The 15260-nt window shown below is 42.2% G+C and overlaps 2 protein-coding genes across 2 annotated transcripts; one reads left to right on the top strand and one right to left on the bottom strand.

The window, feature by feature from the left end:
- Positions 1-10310, top strand: LOC111598249 (putative mediator of RNA polymerase II transcription subunit 12). Its single transcript, XM_030224231.1, has 6 exons — positions 1-73; positions 6337-6498; positions 7275-7417; positions 7496-8423; positions 9664-9869; positions 10041-10310. Exons 1-6 carry the CDS (start codon positions 1-3, stop codon positions 10308-10310), a joined length of 1782 nt encoding a protein of 593 aa, XP_030080091.1.
- A 2761-nt stretch (positions 10311-13071) lies between these two features.
- Positions 13072-14956, bottom strand: LOC111598248 (putative odorant receptor 19b). The gene is made up of 3 exons (XM_023313412.2): positions 14091-14956; positions 13666-14026; positions 13072-13131 (listed from the first exon to the last, which is right to left on the bottom strand). Exons 1-3 carry the CDS (start codon positions 14954-14956, stop codon positions 13072-13074), a joined length of 1287 nt encoding a protein of 428 aa, XP_023169180.2.
- Positions 14957-15260: the final 304 nt, after the last annotated feature.

Genomic DNA, 15260 nt, shown 5'->3' with positions numbered 1-15260 from the left:
ATGCGCTTTCCATGCGGACTCACGCATCGCACTTCCTGGCATGTGTGCATGGAGTCAATGCTCAATGTATTGGGTGAGCTAATTAGTTGCCAGGCAGACAGACAGCGGGACAGAGAGACAGAGAAACAGCGAGACAGGCAGCCAGCCAAGTGGCCGCCTTTTTTGGCCAACTCGCTTATGTATATAGTTTTATGGCCAGCTAACTGGGCAAGTGTGGCCAGCATAAAAAGCCAAACTATTCATCATGAAATACCATTTTGTGATTATGAAATGACATTAAATTTAATGACAAGCCAAACATTTGCACAATTTGATTTTTCGCAATTGCAATGCCCCCCTCTGCCTCTCCCTCTCCCTCTCCCTCCATAATTATACAATTTCAGTGAAGCTTTCATATTTCGACAAATATTTCCAACTGTCAACAGTTTTAAATACATATTTTTGGCTTCCAGTATATTCGATTTGTGATATCATAATCAGAGATATTTATATAATTTAAATTTTTGGTAATTGTGCTACTGACTCATTGGACCAAATTGGCAGCAAACAGTGTTTGGCTGTTCAAATTTATTGCTCATTCAAATTCGACAACTTTTGACATTAAAGCACAGCGACTTAGGAGACCTGTTTGATATAAACAGAGTCGCTCCAGTGCGTTCTTTAAGCTGGGCAATTACTTGCCAACTACATGGTAACTAGTACCAGGAATTGTCTTTCATCATGACCAAACTACATACACATCCTTGTTGACTCCTGCCTGACGAGTACTTTGACTGCATTCGCAGCGCTGCTCATACTCAATTTACCTGTTTCTGCTGAGATGCTAAACTGGGCCAACAAATGCTGCGCGTTGGCAATTGAAGGTACAAACCAGCAAAGGCGGCTCGAGTCGAGTCGAGTTGGGCATGTTCGACTAGCAGTTGCTCTGACTACAGGGCTTGTACTATGTTTCCAACTCTATATATTGGTTATGATTCTAATTATTATTAAACAAAAATGTCATCAAATTTTCTACCTTAATTTGCATGTTTTATTGCTATTAATAATATATTTACTTGCTTCGTTATGCCTTAAACTTGTCTAACTCTAAAAAAGACTTAACTAAAAGCGCAGAGCTTCGATAATAAATTTGCTAAAAATACAAAATCGATAATTATCGATTAAAAAAATATAATTAAATTGATTTACCTCTGCTTTAAGCTTTCATGAAGCTAGCTCATTATGATCAGGAAAATTTAATGGACTCATTGATGCTTCCTCTTTGAGCTGCTCCACAGCGCACCATAAATCCAAGCCACTCAACTTAGTGTTAATGAAAGCAGCAACTCAACAGAGAGCGAGAGAAAGAGAGAGAGATAGAGAGAATTGCTGTTGCAGCTCTTTCTAAGCCCTGTTTGTGGAGGCGCAAATTAAACTGTGTCGCTCGAGTCATAAACAGGCGCTGGTAGCTCGTCAGCAGAACGAACCGCAGCTGCTGTTAAAGGATTTTTGTTCCTTTTCTTTTTTGCATTTCAGGCAACGTTTGCACGGCTAATTATAACTGTTTTACACCGGTGCTTGGCCACTAACAGCAACAACAAGAACAGCAATAACAATTAAGGTTGATCGAGGCCAGGCACACAGCAACCATCTGATTCTTTATTCCTTATGTGGCAGCAGCTTTAAACTTGCCACTGCCACACGTAATGTGTGTGTGTGTGTGTGTGTGTGTGTGTGTGCGTGTGTGGGACTGCAAATTGGGGCTTTCATTTGATGTAACGTAGGCATTATGGACATTCATTGTTGTTTCTGTTGCTGCTGCTGCTGCTGCTGTTGCTGTCGGAGTCACTGCTAAGTTTTACTGAAAGCCACTTGAATTTATTAGGAACACTCATAAAGTCATTGCTGCTCTTGCTGTTGGCCAACGGCTGCTAAGTGGGGGCACGCTGGAGCTGGTTTTGCTGGGCAACGCTTGCCAGAGGATGGTGAATGTGCTCAGCTGTTTTTATAGTGCCAAACTCCTAATGGATGTCAAATTTGCCATGCGCTTGTGTAACAGCAGTACGATGTGCCGCAAGTGAAAGGGAACTGCTCGACTAGGAAACACCCTGCAAGCCACAAATGCCACAATCCGAAATGATGAGCCAAGCGCAGATCGAACAGGCTCTTATAATACCACTTAATTGGACTAGGTCCATAGAAATGACTGGAAATCCATATACCATGAAAGTGAAGTGTCTTTCATCTATCTACCCCACTTCGAAGCACTCTCAAGGGCATTGCAGGGTATGAAAAACGGGCAAAAATTCCCATTTAATTGATTAAAATATGTAAAATGTCGATAACTCGACTGCTGCTTTGTCCTCAAGCGTCACTTGAGCTGCTACACTTGCCTTTGTCCGTCCTCCATGGTCAATTAGTTGGAAGAGAAAGATTACAAAGCAAGTTCACCTTGGTCACTTGACGCAAATACACTTTGGTTTTGTCTTACCTGAAGTCTTATCGTCCTTCCCACATGTCCTATATGCTCAGCTGGCTTGCTTTGCTCACAGACTTTTATGTTTACTTTAGTTATGGAAGAGCATGAATTCAATCTGTACTCAATGTTGGAATATCTTGACACCTGCCAGCGCCAAGCTCACGCTGATTCTGCTTTATTCTTATGCTCTCCATGCTTACCTGTCCTTCAGTTCTTTGATCTGGCTTATTTGCTCTGCATCCTGCAACCCGCCCACCCCCCTAAAAACTGTTTAACTTTGTTTAAAGTGCATTGAAATCTCTTCTCCATGTTTACTTTAGCCATGCAAGATCTTTGCTGCAGTAACTTGACACCTGCCAGCTCCAAGTTAACTTTGACTTTGTTATGATTCCCCTGCTCTCCATGCTGACATATCCTCCACGCTCAGTAGATGTTCACCAAGTTATCCAAGCAAAAAGCTAAACAGGCGCTAATTAAAGGGGAAATGGGCGAGCCTTTGCGGATAAGGATTAATAAATAGAAGCTGAGCACGCAATAAATTCCAATGCAAATATGAAGCACAAGCTCGTAAACTAGAAGCAGACGTTAATGGCAAAAGGATAGCAAAGCCACAGAGCCAGGGGCAAAATGAGAAAAGAAAATGGGGCTGCAGCTGCAGTTGGTGGCAGGAACAGTGCCACGACACGGATGCTGCTGCTGCTGCACAAAGAATGACAGCAACATGGCCTGCAACAGACAGACAGGCTGGCAGGCGGGCAGGCGGGCAGCGCCAGGGACACGGACATGGACATGGACATGGCGGGGCGTTGTCGTGTACAAAGCAAACTAGATGCAGCTTGAGGCAGCTACAGCGTTGCCCATTGCCCGCTGACCAGGCTAAGTCTTCATAATGTTTGTTGAGCAGAATTTGCATTTTGCGGGCAGCAAAGTGAAAAACGAGAAAACTCAGAAAGCCCCGCCAGCGACAGCTAATTGGTAGCAATTGCTGTTGCACTTGATGCTCCAGGCAAGGCAACAGCAGCTCACAGCTCAGAGGCGCTGACAATGGCCAAGGCCAGCTAATTATAAGCACTCGATTATGGTCGCGATTATGCAGCAAATGAAAACAAATCCCCGAAACGAAAACGAAATGAAAACGAAATGAAAACGAAATGAAAACAAACAGCTGAATAAACGCTCTTGTTGTTCAGGTGCTTGCACCCATGTTGCAAGCTGCATGTTGCATGCTGCCACAGTGCCTATAAAATGTGCTGCCGTCGCATTGCCAATTTCACTCTCACTTTGTTAGCTAACACGCCAGCAGCAACCGGCAGCCGGCAACGAGCATCGAATCGCGCATACGCCGCGTATACGTAATATTTAATTACTCGCGTCGCCCGCTAATCATATTGAATCTCAAACCAAATCCGTTTTTAATACAGTGTGAATACATGAATTAAAATTTTTTGTGTTTGTTTTGTTTTGTTTTTCTTTTTTTTTTTTTTTTGTCGTTGAGATACATTTAAAACAAACTCAATAAACAAAGCGTCCGTAAACAATGTCGCTTTTAAAGGTGAATACGAAATGGCTAAAAAAAACTGTAAATATTATAGCAAACCACAACTTTGTTTACTCCATAATTCGCGACACTATTTACGCTGATTAACTTGTGATTTAGTTTATAAATAAATTTATATATATTTATTTATTTATTTATTTAATGTGCTTAAATTTGATTCCAGCCTTTGCGCACGAATGGCTAAATGCTTCATAATTCTATTATTTATTATGCAAAAATCATGGCAAAAAAACGAAAATTATAAATTGAACAATATTTATGTATATATAAAATTATGTGTTTGCACTTAATTAATTTTTAAACTATAGATAATTAATTTTAAATTTAAATAGTCTAGCATTTCAGAGAAAGATAGATTGAAAGATGGAGAGCAAGAGAAAATAAATTAATAGTTGGATAGATAGATATATAGATAGATAGATATATAGAGAGATAGATAAAGAGATAGATACAGATATGTAGCCAGATAAATAGAGATAGGTAGATAGATAGATAGATAGCTAGATTGATGGATAAAAATATAGATAGATAGATATATATATACGTAGATTGATAGATTTACAAAGAGATAGATAGATAGAAGGCTATATAAATGGATAGGTAGATATGTAGATGACTAGCTAGATATATGGATAGATATAGATATATATAGATATAGATATAGAGATAGATAGATAGTTAAATAGAGAGATAAATGTGTATATTCCCATATATATTTAGCTACATATAACCTTAAAGAATTTGGTATTTCAACTAGTATACTCGCTCGTCAAATGAAAAGAGTATATTGGGCTTAAGCAATGTCAACCTAAAGCCTTGAAATTTGAAATTTATACGCGTGTTTATTATTGTCTAAGATTTATATTGTCTAAGATAATTATATCATCTAAATATTAGACAAATCGAGAATTTCGACGATATAATTTGTGAAATTTGGAAGGTTTAATATAGATTCAAAATGTTTAGGCTTTTGTTTCTTACTATGCAGTTGCTGTAGCGACTTGCAATGGAGTATTGGATAATAGGATATAAAACTAGACTTATTTCTTCGGGTAGCTCGGGTAGCTTCTATATTAAAAACTCCCATTAGTGCCATTGGTTTATTCTCTAAATTCTTTCATGTGTGGCAGAATCTTCTGGGAAGTATGTTCGGTTGGGAGCACCGCTTGTAGAAATATGTCTCTCTAGGCTCATAAAATTCTTCAGGCATCACTATTGAACTGCTCCACATCAAGGCCTACATAATATATGGAAAATATTCATGCTTCAGTGCCGTCAGTTATTTACTGAGTCATAGGCAGTTCACGCTAGCAGTCAGCTGCTCAAACTATAAGCAAATGCCAAAGCTGAATATGATAACTTGAATTTTGCTGAAAGCAACAAAAATCTTAGACATAAACATTTGACGGCGGCCAAGCCTTGGCTGCAATTGAAATCAGATGCAGATCGGACGAGAGCTGCTCTGAGAGAGTTGCGAGCTCTAAGCTCTTTCATTTACTCAACAAAAAAGAGAATCTTTAAAGTACTTTCACTCCTTGGGAGGGTCACATGTGGCATGTTTACACTTTTGTCTCTGTGGATTTGTAATTGAATTGCTTTGAGTTGTGCTGGGCTTATCGCATCTTGTATACGATTCGAATTTATGCGCAGTTTTCGTTGCTTGAACATTTGTTTTCAATGCCCAAATGCCGTGTCAATTGACAGAATTGTTTGGGTTAATGAAATTTGCGCATTGTTTTAGCAGAGCTGTGTTGTGTGTGGTGTTCACGTGATTTGCTGTCACAGGCTTCAGTTGGCCATAAAGTGCATCTGGTCGACAGGTCGACAGCAACTTGGCTCTGGGCTGAGCAAAAACAATGTTTGAAAACTAATTACAATTACAGCTGCTAAACAACTTGAACTGCGATCAGGTTCGTTGGCACGTGACACTAGACTCCATGTGTGTGTGTGTGTGGCAAGATAATTAATAGTTTTTAATTATGTTTCACAGTGCAATTATGATTGTAATTTCAACAGCAGCGGCAGCAACTGCAACAACAATTTGCTTAATCGTGTGCGCTGTCGCAATTAAAATAATAATTCAGGTCAATTTAATAAAATTATTAAATGAAATTACAATGCAAAATCAAATAGTCAAACTTGCAACGTGCAACATGGCCTCAAATGCTGTTCGACTCTCGCTCTGTCATGGAAACGTGCATTAAAATCTTATTAAAACTGTCATTTTGAATGCGCTTAATGAAATAATAATAATTTTTAAATCTGTCTCTCTCTCTCTCGCTCTCGCTCATTCTCTCACTCTCTACCTGTCAGCTTGCAGTCTTTGCGCTGTGCTGCTTCCTGCTTGGTCATGCCGCCGAGCTGGAGACGAAGCCAGCGGCTGAATTAGTCCAAGCTGAACCCGTTGCTACCACCAAATTAACGCCCAGCGTCGAGGAGCCAAAGAGCAAAACCGAAAAACGCGATTCCTCGGATCAGACAGGTGAGTAAAGCTGCTAAAAACTCTGAACATTTCTATGCTTAAGGCCTTGAGCTGCAGCTAAGACATGTGATGTGAAGCAGGCATATAAAATAACAAACTATATATATTTCTACTATATATATATTTTTTTATTTAAGCATTTGATAATTTATATTCAAATGGCAAGCCTTATTGATTATAAAAACATCTAATTTTTAACAATAAGTTAAGCAACTGTTTAAATATATTTATCAGAAATAGTATCACTCTAGCTGGGTCACTCTATGTGAGCATAGATAATGAAGCATTGCTTACCTAAAGCTTAGCAGTCATAAAATAAAACAATCTGATGAATTCATTGTTTCACTGTTTCACTAAAAATAACATTATTAATGAAAAAAGTTGAACGTTTCTAAATATTTGTTGGCTTAGCCAAAAGATTTTAGCATTCAGGTTTAGTTCTAAGTCGAGATTAACAGAACTAACTAAACGCAAACCGAACTCTACTTTTTGCTACATCTCAATCTAAGCTCTACTTTTGAATCATTATCTATGAGCAGAATAGTTCTGCTGCTAGTCAAGCTTTGATTTACTCCAAGGTGCGACAACTTGATATTTGAGCCATAATCTTTGCTGAGATAAAATTTCTTCTGAAAGCTGTCTAAATTGCATTTTGTTGTGCTTTGAAGGCGCAGCTAGCGTATGCCATTATAAGCTGTAAATTACAGGGTATATTTAGGTCTTCTTATGATAGTTAAGCCAACTTTTGCTTTAATTAATTTGCTTGGCTCTTGCAGCTTCCGTTTATACAAGCAAAGCAGCCAAGGAGACGGCCTTTCGACCCATTTACCCATCGGCCGCCTACTATGAGGCCGCCGAGAGTGGGCCAATCTTTGAGCCCACGACAGTGCGCTACACGGCAGCCGATGCAGCACCACAGGTATGCAGCAGCAGCAGCAGCAGCTACAGCAGCAACAGCAGCAGCAGCAAATGCATTTAATTAACACAACACTTGCAGAGCTACTACGATAAGCCGGACATACGGTATGTGCCGCCCACAGCCGTGGAGCAGAAGGGTAGCTTGCCAGGTCCATTGCAATTTGCACCACAGCAGCAGCAACAGCAACAGCAGCAGCAGCAGCAAATTCCGCATCGATTTAGATTCGCTGTGCCGCCGCAAGTGGAGCTGTATCAGCGAACAGCGAATGCCAAAGCGCCGCAGAGTCCAAGCTACAGCTATGTGGAGGCAGAGCCAAGCATTTATGAGCGCGCTGGGCCACAACAATATCAATATGCAGCAACCGCTGCACCGCAGCAGCATTTACCACTGTCCGGGCATCGCATACAGTATATTATCGCCATACCGCTTTCCTATATGCGGCAGCTGCAGCAGCAATTGAGCGCCGGCCTGTTGCCAGTGGCGCCTAGCACCGCGGCCAGCAGCACCAGTCCCAGCAGCAGCACCACCACCACCACCAGCACCACCAGCAGCACAACAGCGCCGCCAGCAACAGTTGCCTCCGCTGCCAGCCAGCCCATCATGCAGCTACTCGGGCCATTGGCACGCGACCATCAAGGCATCTACAGACCATATTATCAGTCGGACTTAGTTAGTGCTCCCTCGGCAGTGCCCACCCCAATTGCCGCCTATGGGCAGCATTATTTACAGATACCTGCCAACGTATTGCTGGCTGCTGCACAGCAGCTTCAACAACAGCAGCAGCAGCAGCAGCAGCAGCAGCAACACCAACTGCAAACTATTTATCCGAAGGCAGCTCCAACAACGGCTGCTCTCTATCAGCCCATCATTTATCAGCAGCCGAAGCTGGGACCTCTGCACCAGCCCCCACATCAGGCCCAGCCCCAGCTGCACCTGCAGCGCATCTATCAGCAGACCCCAGCGACCTATGTCGAGCAGCCGGCGGGCCAGCAACACTCTTTATATGGTAGGTAAACTACTATCTAGAAAGGGAAATGATCAAATCTCGAAAACTGTTCATGATGCATTCAGTTCGTTCGTCCGTCCCTCTCGCCCGCCCTCTCTCCGTTTGTCCATCCGTCAAAAGTTATAGACTTAATATTCTCTGAGTAGACGCGTGCATGCCCTTCGCACAACAGGAGTCAATTTTTAAATCTCGAAAACTGTTTCTTGCTGCATTCTGTCTCTCCGTCACGCTGTTCGTCCGTTCGTCCGTCCGTTTGTCCATGCGTCAGTCTGTATCCAAAAGTTAAAGACTTTCTATAAATAGATTCTTGTAAGCCGCACGCTTTGCAGCATTGCATTTCTATCGATAACTCGTCACAAGTTCTTAGTATCGATAATAATCGATTATTTACTTTGACTTAATAAGCTCAGCGAAAGAGTTGAATCTACAGATTATGCTTGCTGCTTATTTAGCTCTAACCAAGCTAACCAGCCTCTGGGAGCTCAGAGTATACACTATAACAGTAACATTTTAGGCATAGCTCGAATACTCTTAGAGCTAGAAAACCTTAATTTGGTTTATAGCTAGATGTGAACTCTAGGCAGACTAAGCATAGCTCACTTTTTGGGTATCTGCTTCATTTGGTTTAAGTTCATGATGATAAAAGGCCTTAAATAGATTCCATATCCAAATTTGAACTGGCAACATTTGCAACTTGTGCCCTGGTCTGCCGTTGGTGTCTGGGGCAATGTGTCGCCGGTTCATGCAGCTAGTCAATGGAACATGAATCGCAGCTAGGGTCAAGCCACGGCATTTGTGTTCACTGTCATGAGACAAAGTCGAAAACTAAACAGCGAATTACAGGCATGTTGCTGCCGAGCGGGAGGGCAGCAACATAGCACAACACAACCGCATCGACATTGCAACTGGCAATTAGAGTGAGCTGAATGCAGCCTGGTAATGCCAGCGCTAATTGAGCCGCGAGTGAATTGCCTTTGGCATCGAGTGCTGACGCTGCCGATGACAACTACAACTTGCAGATGGCTGGTTAACGATTTCAACAATTTTTCAGCATATCCGCTGCACCAGCAACACCAGCAGCAGCAGCAGCAGCAGGCGCGACTATTGCGGCTAGGGCTTAAGCAGGCGGAACAGCAGCATAAGTATGCGTCGGCACCGTCAGCAGCAACGCCATCCGTTTCAGCGCCAGCAGCAACGGCACCAACAACAACAGCAACATTGGCGCTGCCCACACCAGCAGCACTGCACGGCCAACAGCAGCAGCAGCAGCAGCAGCAGCAGCAGCCCATTGTCCACTACAATCCAATTTATGTACAGGCGCCAGCCGAACACCAACATCAGCAGCAGCAGCAGCAACATCAATTTGCAATATTGCCACGTTTTAGCAATAATAACCCAAAGGCGACATACAATCTAGGACATGAATCAACGCCGCCAATTCATGTTGTCAGATTGACAGCAGCGAGCGCATTAGGACACCAGCAGACGCAGCCGTTACACCATTACCAACACTATCAGCCAATGCAGCAGCAGCACTTCTATCAGAGCCATGCTGGGCCCTTGGCCAGCTTTGTCGAGGAGCAGCAGCAGCAGCACCAGCAGCAGCACTCGGCGAGCCCAGCCGTAATACCATATTTTAGCCATCCGGGCGCTGTGCATTATGGCACGCATTTATATCATCCGGCCTCGGCAGCAGCAGTCAGCACAAAGCAACAGCAGCAGCAGCTGCAGCAGCGACTGGCAGCGGCACCAACCGCAACAAGTGGAAGACTGGCAGGTGACACTGGCGCAGGTGCTGCTGCCAACAAGCAGGCAACGGCCGCTGCGAATATTGTGAAATATCCCGAAGCGACATCAAAGGCGGCAGCAGCAGTCCCTCATTTATGATAGTGTGTGTGTGTGTGTGTGTGTGTGTGTGCGTGTGTCCATGTGTGTGTGTGTATTTTTTGTGCAGTATTTGCTGCGGTTTTTTCTTAATGCTGCTCATTGCTAATCATTTGGCATTATCTTTCAGCTGCACAGATTTTATTATTATTTTTTTATTTTGGTTTTATGTTTCGTGTGGCTCTGCTGCGTATAATTAATAAAGTTTAATTGCCTTAAAATATTTTTTTTTGATGCTCTTTAAGTTCTGCCAACTGTCGCTGTGGTTTTCTGTGTAAATATTTTAAGCCTCAAATATACTCGATATGTTTATAAATAATATTTGCAATTTGTCTTTCATTGCTTTATGTTTAAATATCGATATTGTTAATCAAACTATTTTTTTTGCAGAAATTAAAGCTTTAAAGTATTCCATTTAATGTGCGCTGGCAAATAAATTTGTTTCAATTTTTTCATTTTCCACTTATATTCAATTTCGCTCAATTTCACTCATATTTCACCTATCTAAGTGACTCACTCAACTCGAGCGAATTACTCAGATATTTTTGATCCAGAACTTGAGAGCTTCAAAAAAATTAGTCTGGCCTTACTAGCTTTCCGCTCTTCTTCCACTTTTAGCCGTGGAAATTGCATATGTAATATTTAATTTATTGCAAGTTTGCTCACTCGAAAAGCTACGCTTGTATAACTACTCTATAGATTTTGTTGGCTTATGCTCTAGAATTTAACTTTAGTCCAGAGAGATATATATTCTTGATCAAGAATATCCGCATTTTAAATATATTTTCGACAAAGCAGACAAATGTGTACTGAAGCTCTGCTTACCCTAAGGAGACACAACTTTATCCTAGTGAAATTCTCATACTCAAAACTTAATATAAGATACACACTAAATGTGTATATAGAAATATATATGTATATATAAAATGCCTCGGCTTATAGTGTACATGATTTAAAGTATCTTATGGATGCAGAGCAGCGAATGGCAATCGTAGACAGAGCCATTTTAATAACGCTGATAATTTATTGGCAATGACAAATCGTAAATCGCATATCCATTAACCGACTTATGCGGGCTTTGGCTGGGGCGCGTCTCATTGTCGTTTAATTGAAAACATTTCTGCAAATGTGATTAAGCTGAATGCGTAAGCTCTGATTTGGTCATAAGCGGGATGTCAACCGCAGCAGTGGCATCAATTAAAATTTTTGCATTTAATGAACGCCGATTGAGAACTAAAGCAGATGCCATGCAGATGCAGCGTGCTGCTTTTCTTTTTTTTTAATATCCTGTAAATTCATTTAATAATGAGCAACGGGATTATGTAATAAGCGCTTCAAAAGTCCATGGCCGGTCCATTGCGTCGCTTCAGTGTCAGTGTCAGCGGCTCATAAAAGTCACAGACCCGCAAATCCGTTGACAAACACAAGCAAAAAAAAACCAAAATAAAAAAATGAGCACGGATAAAAGGGCTAAAAAGGATAGTTATCTCCGCCTGGCCAACGAAGCAGAAATGGATATTATCTGTATACGTTTTTATTAAAATCAGTTTAAAAAGTTCAATGCAGCTCAAGCCCAATGACAGACAGATCACTGACTGCGCTACACTCTGAGCTGAGCTCACAAATGAAACTTGCCTAATATATATATTAGTATATAGAACTGCAGGTAGCATGTAAGTCTATAGATGTGCAGCTCTGACTGAGGTAACAGAGGTATTCAAGTCGTATATAAAAACTCAAAGTAAGAGTAAGACAGTGAGAGAGAGTCTGACAGAGAGGGAGAGTGTGTGAGAGAGAGACCAAATATATTTCAACTTCTTCATTTTGTGATTGGCCTGGCCATAATATTTTCAATTTCTTACTAAGCTTTGCCCTGATTTTTAAATTCTCTGTTTACTGACAATCAATGCTCTGCTCTACCCAATGAAATCAAATACAGTTTGCTAATAAATTTCATTTTTTTTTTTTTAATAATTTTTTTATTTATTTTTTTCGGCTCTCTAAACTTACTTGCTTATTCGTACTTCTCTTCTTTGCATTCCATACTAAACTAAAAGTGAGCTTCCTTTTATTTTTCCACAGAAAAACTACGCTTTCCTTGTCTTTGGCTAAAGTTTTCTACAGTGCAGCACTACTGTTTTCATGAATATATATATATATATATATATATATATATATATATATATACCTCATTTATATGACATTTTCATAATTATATATTATCAACTGCTAGGGTATTCGCCGCGTTGCTGGCGGCACTGGCATAAGATAAACAACTTCCGCTGGACGCCATTGGATGACACTTGCATAAAATGCGCATTTCCGTTTGCAGCTGAATGTGAAAATGGCGGCGCGAGCTCGCACGCATGCACTGGCCGGAACGCAGCCCGTCGATGGCCATATGGGTGAGCATTCGCCTCAATGGACTCGCATGCCCAGTAGGTGAGCTCAATGTGGGGAGTAATGCGAAATCTGCCCGGATATGTGACAAAAGAACGAAATCAATTTCTGCTTCAAGCACAACGAGTATCGATATTTATCGAGCTTAGCTTAGATCTAGTGGCTGAAGTAGCCTTGGTGCTCTGTGCAAGGTATCTTCTAGTCGATAGCAGTCCTACCTTTAGCAGTGCGTGCCAAATATTTTAAATAATATAAAGTCTTGCTGTGAGATTGTGTCTGTATCTGCGTATGTTTGTGTGTGTGTGAATACTCTCCAATTTTTACAAGGCTTTACAGGCATTTTGCCAGCTTCACACGATGCCCTTTAGCTCTTTGATTTGGCTTCATTCAACAGCGTGAACATAGTATAGGCTCCCTTGATAACCTGCAAAAGAAGCAATAAAATAAAACAAGATTAAGGACTTAGCAAAGAAATTAATATATTATATAAAATATATATTTCGTTATAGCATGTCCGATTTGCTCTGTAATATTGTATAAAATTGTCTATATTCTTGTCTGTTCTTCTGGTTGGCCGTCTGTCTGTCTGTTCGTCCCTAAGTCTGTTCCTTCATCTGTCCATCTGTCTGTCCGTCCGTCCATATGACCATCTGTCCGTCTTTCCATCGGTCTGTCTGTCGGTCTTTCTGTCCGTCCGTCTGTCCGTCTGTCCGTCTTTCGGTATATCCGTCCGTCTGTCTGTCCGTCCGTTGCCCGTCCGTCTGTATGTGCGTCCATCTCTCCGTCCGTCTGTCCGTCCGTCTGTCCGTCTGTCTGTCCGTCCGTTACCCGTCCGTCTGTCCGTCTGTCTGTCCGTCCGTCTGTCCGTCCGTCTGTCCGTCCGTCAGTCTGTTCATCCGTCTGTCCGTCCGTCTGTCCGTCAGTCTGTTCATCATATTCGTCTCTCCACTCTACCTACCGCGAACAGTGTTGTCATGCGCACAGGCAAAATATTACCAGCCACAATACAAATGGGGCGCTGGGAACGCATTAGCATGAACTCCAAGTCGCGACGGAAATAGACGGGCTGATTGATCCAATTGGTGTCATAGATCGCATGGGCCATCTGCTCGCCCTCGTGGGTGACTTGCTCGGAAGCATAGCATATCACCAGCGTTTCGATAATGATGCCCACTAACGTGAAGAACACATGAAATATCCGCAAGAAGCTCATCTCCATGTAGATGACTATAAAAGAGAGCGTGCACAGAGCGGTAGCCGTACAAACGAACTGAATGATGCAGGCCATAGACAGCGAGGTGTTTAAGATGTTCAACAATCTGTGAATGGATGACAAGCGCTAAATATATATGTAATATAATATGCAGCTGGAAATATATTTACTGCAATATGATCTGATGGTCCTTGATGCACTCGATCAGCTGCAGATGCGTCTGCTCCTGCGTCGTACCCATATAGCCCAGTTTAGCAATACGCAGGGCCAGCGCCTTGCAATGAGCTGCGACCATAATTAGATAGACCACCGGATACGTGTCGTTGTTTGCGGCTATTAGTGCTAGCAAAAATATTCCCAAGCTTTGCATTGTAAAGGTTAGGGCGTAAGAGCTTTGGGATTGCTGCCAGTCCCACGGAGTCCAGGACGGAAAAGGCAATTGCCGTTCGGGCCCAAAGACAGCAAAGCAAATGCCACTAGCAAAGACCGCCAAAAACAGCCTCAATACATAAAGACAGATTTTGTTCGACTCATCGATTCTATCACATATAACTTGACGCTCCGATGACGACTGTAGACGTCCGTCCAACTGGCGCAATACGCCATGCATCTCCAGCAAATGGCCACGCACTCGAATCACATTGAGCAGCTTCAACTGCTGCACGAAGGTTATGGCGGCCAAATAGAACGCCTCGCAGAACTCGGTCAGTGAACGACTGAAGAAGCACTCGAAATAGAACGATACGGGCATACACATCGTGGGCAGCACATTGACCACAATGCTGTAAGCCCCATATTGACGTGCCCAGAGCGAGTCTCCTGCAGGCGGATGCAAGCCAATCAAGCGCCAGAAGCACCACTGATACTGAAAGGCACGCGTCGAGTCTATATCGCTCAACATCTCGTCTGCCATTGCACTTTGCTCTGCGAACATTAGCTCCTTTTTATAGCCGATCCGCAACGCTCCTGATTTATGCAAATTGCCAACAATTTGACTGAGACCCTTCTCCGTCCATTGTAATCGTCTGTCATCCATTAATGGCCACAGTTTAAGTGCATCTATTTCAGTTCTCAGAGCCTTTTCTTTGAGCAACAAATTATCGTGGACTTTACTAAATTATGCATACCAAGTAGCACCTATAATACAAATGTTCTGCCCTTTGAAAGTGCCGAACTCAATTGTTAATTCTATTCCATTTAACATTTGTACTCTAGCTACATATATTCATGGTGCTAAGTAAGGTTGCTCTAATCGATAGCTTGAAAGTTTGCACATGGAAGGAACGGATGAACTGAAGCGTCCGCACAACGCCGGGTTATTTCATAAAAGTATATGTGGG

The sequence above is a fragment of the Drosophila hydei genome, unplaced genomic scaffold (assembly GCF_003285905.1).
Source record: "Drosophila hydei strain 15085-1641.00,03,60 unplaced genomic scaffold, DhydRS2 tig00000415-arrow-arrow-pilon, whole genome shotgun sequence".
NCBI classification, from domain to species: domain Eukaryota; kingdom Metazoa; phylum Arthropoda; class Insecta; order Diptera; family Drosophilidae; genus Drosophila; species Drosophila hydei.
This window is presented reverse-complemented; position numbering and strand designations above follow the sequence as displayed.